At 43.5% G+C, this 10,000-nt stretch overlaps 1 protein-coding gene across 1 annotated transcript in view; it reads left to right on the top strand.

Annotated features, from left to right (window-relative positions):
• Window positions 1-10,000, top strand: part of fras1 (Fraser extracellular matrix complex subunit 1) — a 253,885-nt gene that overhangs the window by 153,982 nt on the left and 89,903 nt on the right. Inside the window, exons 24-27 of the mRNA XM_063195280.1 lie at window positions 1,288-1,428; window positions 4,728-4,868; window positions 6,063-6,203; window positions 9,619-9,889. Coding sequence (XP_063051350.1) covers window positions 1,288-1,428; window positions 4,728-4,868; window positions 6,063-6,203; window positions 9,619-9,889 — 694 coding nt within the window. The remainder of the gene's footprint in view (window positions 1-1,287; window positions 1,429-4,727; window positions 4,869-6,062; window positions 6,204-9,618; window positions 9,890-10,000) is intronic.

The raw sequence follows: 10,000 nt of genomic DNA, 5'->3' as shown, positions 1-10,000 counted from the left end.
AGCCATTTTACCCCATGTTTGTGCCAATAATGATGAGGTCAAAATTAACTGCAAAATGAAGGTCAAGTTGATGTCAGTATGTCATCATCAATTTGATGCTAAATTGTTATTTGATATGGCAATTTATACCAATTTGGCTTCAAAACGGTCATCAAATAGCAGACAACGTCCCCGCTGTGACTACTGTAGTTTGTAGAATATGGTCAGCAATTAGTACACACTGTCAGAAATCATAGATTGAAATCATGAAGTATGAAATACTTCAAGGTCTTTTATAACCTGACTCTCTCCAGATGAATGGGTTTCCGCCTTGATCCATGGACCTTCATCTTGTGCTACGGCATATGTGGAGGTTTGCGAAGGCTTGTTTTTTTCCCCCCGAAAAGATGCAGAGACCCCCAAACAAGAAACACTCGCATGTAGCAATGATCAAAAATGAGGGGGCGGCTTCACCAGGTCTACTCTTGAGGTCTTACAGAGGAGGGAAAGGCGTACTTTAAAAGTCATTAAAAGCACATTAGGAGAGGTGACGGCGGTGGATCTAAGGTCTCTAAATGACGTTGTGGTGATTAGGAGGATGTGGAGAACCGTGTGCAGTTGGCGGACGGCAGGAATGGACAGCAGCCGTTCTACCCAAATGGCACAAAACAATTGCCCGAAAGGACAAATAAACAATCTATCTATCTATCTATCTATCTATCTATCTATCTATCTATCTATCTATCTATCTATCTATCTATCTATCTATCTATCTATCTATCTATCTATCTATCTATCTATCTATCTGGGGGCCCTTGGCAAAATATAGACATGGGGCCCTTCTGAATGACTTCCCTGGTATTTACCATGGCTGTTGGGGGCCCCCTACAGTGGGCACATTTGGTGGGGCCCTAGGCAACTGCCTAGTGTGCTTCTTGGTAAACCCGGCTCTGGGAATGGAAATAGCATTAGCGCAGTGAGACGTACGTACAGTATACGCCATGAGGACATTGCTGTAGGAACAATGACATGTAGTAGCATGTATTCTCACTCGTCTATGTAACTCACATTGAGTTACTTCCTTCTCTCATTTCCTTTATTCCATTACCCTTTCCAATAATTTTCTCACACACACTCACTCCGCTCTATTTCAACATCAGCATCCGTTAGTCATTTCTCCATCTTCCCTTCTAACCTCCCTCGAACCTTCAACCCCCTGATCGTAGGACCACTGCCCTGCACTGCCCATGGCTGCTCCAGTAACTGCCGCAGTAACATGTGTGTTCTCTTCTCTTCTTGTCTCCACAGAGTGCGACTGGAGCTGCAATGCGTGTCGAGGGCCACTGCATACGGACTGCCTGCAGTGCATGGAGGGCTACGTTCTACAGGGGGGCGTGTGTGCCCCGGGATGCTCCGCCGGATACTATCAGGACGGGGAGAGATGCTTGAGTCAGTGGACACAATAGACATACACGCACGCATGCATGCACACACACACACACACACACACACACTCTCTCTCTCTCTCTATCTCTCTCTCTCTCTCTCTCTCTCTCTCTCTCTCTCTCTCTCTCGTGCTCTCATTCTCTCTCTCTCTCTCTCTCTCTCTCTCTCTCTCTCTCTGTCTCTCATGATTCTCTCCCTCTCTCTCTCCCTTCCTCTGTCTCTCTCTCTCTCTCTCTCTCTCTCTCTCTCTCTCTCTCTCTCTCTCTCTCTCTCTCTCTCTCTCTCCATCTCTCTCACCAGGGGGAATAGAAGCTCTGTGTTTATGCTGTCTTATCAGGCCAGTGCTAGCAAGCAAGTGTGAAATTCATGTAGTAAAAGACTGCATGAATATTGCCTTTTTTAATACTCTGGAGGAAGCCATGGGAAAACTGCTGTGTCCCAGTATTTCTGCTTTTACTGTGTGTGTGTGTGTTGTTGTTGGCTGTTATTTTGAGTTTACCCCCATTAAAGGAACACCGACCCAGTATTTTTTATTAACCAGATCTCTTTATAGATTTGAATTACTTTACTTTAATTTAACTTGCGTACATTACCACAGGAGCTTTCATTGTTACCAACATCTTTTTCATTCCTTATGTATTGCATTGGAATTGTCTACAGTACGTGTAGTAAATGTTGCGCCGTTAACCCATCGATGCTGGATGTTGCATTGTGGAACATTGGCTCTGGTGCCTAGAGCTGCATGAGGCTCATGAGTAGGGATGCAAATTATCGATTAATTCATTAATCATTAGTTGATAGCCTTATCGATCGACTTACGATTAATTGATAAGCTGCGTTTTCCCCCAAAAATCTCAATGTTTCTCGAAAAAAACACTAAATCTAAACATTTTAATTAAAAATTGAGATAAAATAGCTCAATTAAAAATAGATCAATTCTTTAATCCAACGGTGATTTAATTATTCCCACTATTCACATCCCTGTTCACACACACTCTTCACATGCCCATTTTCACCTGGGTCTCTTGTCAGTTGCATTGTCCATTAATTGTGATTAATGTTTTTTAATCGATTAATGCATTGATCGATTAAAGTCGATTAATCGATTAATGGTTTGCATTAAGGGTGGGCGATACATATCGTCTGCAAAATTATCGTGAATGTTGTTTTGACGATGAGTAATTTTGCAATATCAAGATATTTTTATGAAGTCGCTAAACTCAACAAAGCGCTGTGACAGGACTCCTCCAGACAGCGACGACAGCCAAGCCTTTGAGCCAATAGTAATGTTGTTGTGAACTGGAGAATAAGTCTGTGAACCAATGAGCAGACAGTGCTGAGGGGGGCGGGCTGCAGCGTTTTGGAAGAGAGAGCGCTGCTGCTGCAGGGCAGTGAAGGAGAGTTGCTGTTATCCAAATGGTGGATTTACATGAGGAATTCAACCATTAAACCAGCCATTGCATGATGCTGAGGGCGTTTTGGAACTATGTGCTTTAACCAGCAACCATCTGTGATTATGGAAAGCCAAAGTTAGGAGGAGAAATAGCTTTGTCTCTGGTCTGAGAATTCGCTAGTTAGCACACTAGTTAGCGAAATAGGCTAAGCAATGTTGTTCTCTACAACTAGATTGGCTGTTACTCACTACTCAAACACCCACCTGCATGTATAGAGCTTGAAAGTGAGGTCACTTCCCCCGATTTCATGGAACCTCAACGGCGTTTTTAGCCGAAAATCGTAGCATGTAATACAATGGCAGTATTAAAATGATATTTCGATCCCCTTCGAGTTGTGCCACGAGCTCCATATATGTTGTTTCTGATATTTTTGCTTAATTTTTCGTACAAACCCCCACATTTTTTAGAAAGCTGTGTTTCTTCACATTTTTCATGGCGACCGCCTAGGAACAAAACATTGATACTTCTGCATGAATAATCTTTATCTATCATCTTAAACAGCATATTTGTAGGCCAGCGCATATCATGACTGAGATCAGAAGATATTTACTCTCTACCACGTTGTTAGATGGTCAGCTTAGGTCCCGTGAAACGCGGAACTAAGGGGCGGGACTTTCGAGCTCTATAGATATCATAACTGCTTAGGTGGACAAGTAATGTTAAGTTAGACTCGCGCAGTGAGTTAAATTACAATGTGTGAAATCCAACACATGCAATTTGCAGCTGCCATAGTTAGGTTCTGCTTCCTATCTACAAATGCACTGTTTCCAAGTCAAAAATGACTGTCCTCTAACAGAATCATTAGCAATACATCATAAAACTATTTTTTATTTACATGAATATGTTTTCATGACAAGTGATGAAGTATTACTTTACAGTCCAGCATATGCATATTATTAAATTCAAAAAGTGAAAGCTCTTCAGCACAGCATTTTTTCCCAACTCTCTGTCCCTCCCCAGTTAAAACACAAAATGCAACACTACTACCTCCAGTGCAGAATTGAAATTAGTCTGGAATCATGCACAAATCATAGACTGCATAAATGTGTAGCTTTGGTATACTGCCATGCTTTGTGATGTAGACATGCCATCATTTATGCAGACCTCTTGGTAACATGCAGTTTTAGGCTACATAGGCCTACAATGTTCTGCTTTACTCACCCTTCCCTGCCATGCCAAATTCCCATATTACGGTACACATTGATTTACCCCCCCCATTATAGGCCCTACTTGTTTTTGCAAGTGTTTTTGGAAATTATCGTCAAATTATCGTTATCGTGAAAATTCTAAAAATTATCGAGATAACTTTTTTTGCCCATATCGCCCACCCCTAGTGTGCATCCCTACTCTTGGTGTATTAGAGCTGAGTGAACACATTCTAATGCAAGATGAATGTCTTAGGGTTTAAAATCAACGGATAACATGTTTTTATGTGCTTCAGAGGCCAAGATATTTAGGTTTTTATTGGCTGAGGGCAACCTTTTTGAAAAGGGCTTAGGCATTTTTGCAGGTGCTTTAGGTGTTAATGGGTTAATTCAACATCCGAGGTGCTCTAATGATTTTACACTCTTGAAATTGGTCCTAGTTTCTGAAGCTGGGGTCACACTACACAACTTTAACATCGTATCCATGTTCTCCCGAAGGCCGTAAGGGGTTTTTTCAGTCAAGAATCGGGCCAATAGTTGTAATTTGAGCCCAGCTTAAGTGTGGAATTACAGCAAAATGTATTGTTTAGGCAGAAATAATCTTGTTAAATGTATTAGTATCTATTATTCACACTAAAAATGCCATATAGAGCTGACTTGCTAATATTACTATGATGTATTAATGCTGAATTCAATTTTCCAGGCTGTGATGACCACTGCGATCAGTGCCATGGGCCCGGGCAGTGTGACCGATGCCAGGCTTCCTACGCCAGTCTGCTGGGCCAGTGTGTGCGGGCGTGTGGGCCTCGTCATTACCTGGACAGCACTCAGCAGCAGTGTTCCGGTGAGGAGAGCTCTCCACCACGCCCAGCACAAGACGAGCCCAAGGGCAAAGCTATTTTAAAGGCCCCCACCCGCCACCCCATATAGCGTACTATGTAATGAGGAGCGATTGGGGATCCCCTCTCTTCCGGGGCCTGGGACAACTGATGCCAAAGTGGCCTTTTACCATCATCACCCGTCCTCACCCATTACTCACTTCTTTGGTTTGGTTTGGTTTATTTATGGCAGTGATTCTCAAAGTGTGGTCCGGGGACCACTTGTTTTCCGCGACAGAGTTCAGGTGGTCCGCGAGGGGATTTCTACTTTTCCGAGACAAGCTAGCAATAGGCTATATTTTGTAACATAATTACAAAGCTAAACATAGCTGAAGTCACGTTTTCATAACAATAAGACTGTCTTGTAATGTCAAAAAAGTAAGGGATTTGTATCGAAATGAGCAATGTCAAATTAGTACCAATTGTCCATTCAGTTGATAGGTGGTCCCTGAACATTTTTTGGGGGACAAAGTGGTCCTCGCTCTGAAAAAGTTTAGGAAACACTGATTTATGGATATAGGAAGACAAAAAGGTATCCAAGGGATAACATGTAAGTAAAAGCGTAAACACTTATTTCCAGCATGGTCCCTGATGGAAGAGGACAAGACATAACAAAAACATGTAACAGATATCACTACACATATGCCATCACATTCCTACGTCACCTATCTTCTTCTTCTCCTCCTCTGTTTCTTCTCTTCTTCTTCTTCTTCTTTTTCTTCTGTGAGTTTAAAGTTCTGGAGTTACTGTATGAATAATCACTTCTGGATGATGCACAGAAAAAAGGAAGCCTGAGGCCTTAGATGTGATAATGATGAAGAAAAACTACAAAAAATAATATTTTAAAAAGGCACCCTGTTGTGCGCACCTACATCACACAGAAATGTGTGCACCCGGACACACACTGCCCGTAATAGATTATGCTTAAGTAAAAGAAAAACTGCCTGACTGATTCACTGATGCACGCACACACACACACACACACACACACACACACACACACACACGCGCGCGCGCACACACACACGCGCGTGCGCGCGCGCACACACACACACACACACACACACACACACACACACACACACACACACACACACACACACACACACACACACACACACACACACACGCACACTCATCCCTTCTCTCTCTCCCTCCAGCATGCTCTGCGGGGTGTCTGCAGTGTGGAGGGGAGAGCTGGTGTTCTGCATGTGAGGAGAATCTCTTCCTGAAAGACGGAGCCTGCACCCCGGACTGCGGCCCTGGTTCCTACGCCGACTGGAAAGCACATGTCTGTCAAGGTAAACAAAATCACTTCCTGTAATTGGGTCATTGCTTTTGTGTGTGTGTGTGTGTGTGTGTGTGTGTGTGTGTGTGTGTGTGTGTGTGTGTGTGTGTGTGTGTGTGTGTGTGTGTGTGTGTGTGAGAGATAGAGAGTGAGAGTGTGTCCATGTGTGTGTGTCTGCATGAATTTGTATGTGCTGTATACACATCAGTATATATGTGTTTATATGATATCGAGGCAGCTGTTTCCAGTCTTTTGGGTCTGCATACACACACACACACACACACACACACACACACACACACACACACACACACACACACACACACACACACACACACACACACACACACACACACACACACACACACACACACACACACTCTCGGAAAAGAGCTCTGTCACCATCCATAATGGATGCCATGCTGTATGGAACTGTGCTAAAGCAGCGTGTTAAATATTCAGAGGTTGCACTGCACTGCAGGACACATGTATGCATGTACAGTATTCCAGCTATGGCACAACATAAAAAAGGGATCAGAAATCCAGCCGCAAGGTTTGTCATGGATTTAAGTTTTACTCGCTTATGTTATGTCAGACCATTGTAATAAGTTCCACTGAATGAATGGTTTCTATGTCATATGCAGGACATGAGAAATCACCACATGCAATTGCATTTCAGTCATACGACTATTGGATCAATATACTTTTTTAATTCCCAGGCAAAAATAAGTAAATAAATAAATAAATAACCCGTACAGAGCGAGTTGCTTTTGAAAATAAATGTAGCAAGTTATTGCATTCTTCCCCATTTTGAAGTAAATTAAGATCGTATAGGTATTGGCATTCTGTCATGGTCTTGTCTAATAAAAAGATACATAACCCTTGACAGCTGCTCAGAGGACTAAATGTAAAGTGGCATCATGGCATCCAACAAAATTCTGAAAAGAAAATGGCTTGCCCAACAGCAAGTTTAAACTACTCCAGCACAAAAGACAAAGTTCATCTGAGTGTCAGCGTATCGGAGGTTCGAATCCGTCCTGGGCTATCTCCCAAGTTACCCTTCTCTCTCTCTCCTAATCATTTTCTGTCAATCTTCTGTCCTCATTAAAGGCACGAAAGCCCATGAAAGCCCAGAAAAAATGTTTAAAATTTCAAAAGGTTTTCTGAGGTCAATTCAAAGTGCTTCTATGCAGTTCTGTTTTTTATAGATAAGGCGGTAAAGGGTCATAAGGGAAAGGAGTGAGTGAGACAGATGGGGAATGGAAAGAACCCAGGCCGAATTTGAACCCTGAGACCCACTTTTGCCCTTTTTTTATTACATGACTTGTCTTGATATTCTGTAGCTCCACAACGTCTGTGTTTGCTGTGACGTTTTGCCTTTAATTGGCGAAGACACTACATGGAAGAGACAAGAAATAAATCAGACAGTGGGATTGGTCAATGGTCTTGAGCCATGGCACCTCCCCCAACATGGTGCATGCTTTACCTGCTAGCTTTTCCCCCTGTCTGATTAGGAAGATGCCATTAAGTAATCACCAAGGGGATGGATGTTGTTGTCTGAGTTGACTGAGTGTTTGACAGCTCATGGCTCTGCGTTTTATCCTATCAGGACGGTGCACAGTTTATAGCAATAGTCGGCCCCCCAAGTTATTACACTCGCTAAGCACTCGATTTAATTAAATTCAGGGCCCTTTGAAATGGTCTATCGGCACGTCAACGATTAGTCCGGCAGAATGGATCGCCGGGGTAATTACAAGGAAGGCAAACAGATTTAATGATTGAGGGGGAAACAAACGGGAGCTGGGCAGCCGTTTGGCTTTGATCGCGGTCATTGTTGTTTTAGTTTAATTGTGTCTCTCAATAAGCGCGGATTCACCCTGCATTGATGGTGGTGACATAGGGTTTGTAAATGTGACTTTTACATTGAATGATGTCTCTCTCTCTCTCTCTCGCTCTCTCGCTCTCTCTCTCTCTCGCTCTCTCGCTCTCTCTCTCTCTCTCTCTCTCTCTCTCTCTCTCTCTCTCTCTCTCTCTCTCTCCTTTTTGTCTGGATCTCTTCCTCTATCTCTGTATCTCTATCTCTCCTGCTGTCATTCGCTGTGCTCACTGTCGTTATCACTTGTTAAGATAAAGGGTGCCACAGGAAGGTTCACTGTCTGTAATCTCGGTTGTAATCGCCCTCTGTATCTCTTTCATTATCGCGCTTCCTCCATTGCTCTCTTCATCCAATCCTATATCTCCGTCTGCCCTCCCTGCCGTTCCCTCCCTCCCTGCTTCTGTCTATCATCCCTCCATCTCTATCTATTTCTCCCTCTCCTTTACATCTTCTTCCCTGCATCCTCTCTGCATCCCTCTCTCTCTCTTTATCGACCATCTCATCTTCTCTGCCTCCGTCTCTCCTTCCATCTCTCCCCCTCTCTGTCCACCCATCCCTTTCTTCCACTATCCCTCCACTCCATTCTCCTTGCTCCATTTTCCTCTCTCCCTCCATTTCTTTCCAACTATTCCCCCAACCACCCATCCCCCTCCCTCACTCTCTCCTCCCCTCTCTCCTTCACTGAAGGACTCTCCTATACCACTGGCCAATCCTATTAAGTCGCTATAATGTAATTGATTCCAACAATGCATCTCATCAGGACACCTTTTCAACCTTTCCTTCCTTGTTGGATTATAATAATCCCTATTAGGAGACTTTAGTACTATTATAAGGTAGGGCTGCACAATTAATCGAAAATAATCGAAAATCGTGATATAATCGTGATCTCGAAGTCGTGATTTCAATCGTGATTTAATCGTGGCAATAGTAACTTACCTTCAAGAGCATCCTTAAAGCTAGAACATACTGACAGGCTCGTGTTTCTGGTCGGAAATCGGTTCACCTAAGTGTCATGCTATTGCCTTTTACATAATTATTACAATTCATTTCATTTTGCTCATCCGGTATGTAATTCATTATTGATTGTATTTCATTTTGTTATAATTTTTTTAAAAATCAGCAAAAATCAATAAGCGTGATTAATAACCGTGATTATGATTTTGACCCAAATAATCATGATTCATTCAATCATGATATTCCATAATGGTGCAGCCCTATTATAAGGTCACTTTCCTTGCACTATTATTATCTCTTTTTTACCTCTGAATGGTGAACTTGAATGGTTGTATGTAGAATGTACTGTATGACTGCAAAAATGTGTGCATTATGTTTTTTTTGTATATGTGCATTATGTATTGCACTGAATTTCCTTTGAGGTCAATATAATATCCTTCTTTCCCTCTTTTCATCTCCCTTCCACTCTCCATCCATCCATCCATCCATCCACCCACCCTTCCCTCTTTCTCTCTCTCTCTCTCTCTCCCTCTCTCTCTCTCTCTCTCTCTCTCTCTCTCTCTTTCTCTCTCTCCCTCTCTCTCCCTCTCTCCCTCAGCCAACACACGGCCTCCCGTGCTGCACGTCAACGGCTCCCTGTTGGTCCCGGCTGGCGGGGTCCGCCCCCTGGGGGTGTGGTTACTGAGGGCGGAGGACCCGGACAGCCCCGCCCACAACCTGCTGCTGCAGCTGCTGCAGCCGCCCACCAACGGGCTGCTCCTGCGTCTGCAGGAGGGGGCGGAGAGCACGCTGCACCGCGACCAGACCTTCACCATGGCCGAGCTGAGGCAGGGGGACATCCGTTTCAGCCACAGCACCGACAAGCCACTGTGAGTGAACTGAAAAAGGGTGATGTGTGGGTGTGCGTACGTGCGCGCGTGCGTACCAGTGTTAATTTTGTCAGCTTTTTTAAATTTAGTCGTAGTCTTAGTCACAATGAC

This window comes from Engraulis encrasicolus, chromosome 3 (genome assembly GCF_034702125.1).
Source record: "Engraulis encrasicolus isolate BLACKSEA-1 chromosome 3, IST_EnEncr_1.0, whole genome shotgun sequence".
Classification (NCBI taxonomy): domain Eukaryota; kingdom Metazoa; phylum Chordata; class Actinopteri; order Clupeiformes; family Engraulidae; genus Engraulis; species Engraulis encrasicolus.
This window is presented reverse-complemented; position numbering and strand designations above follow the sequence as displayed.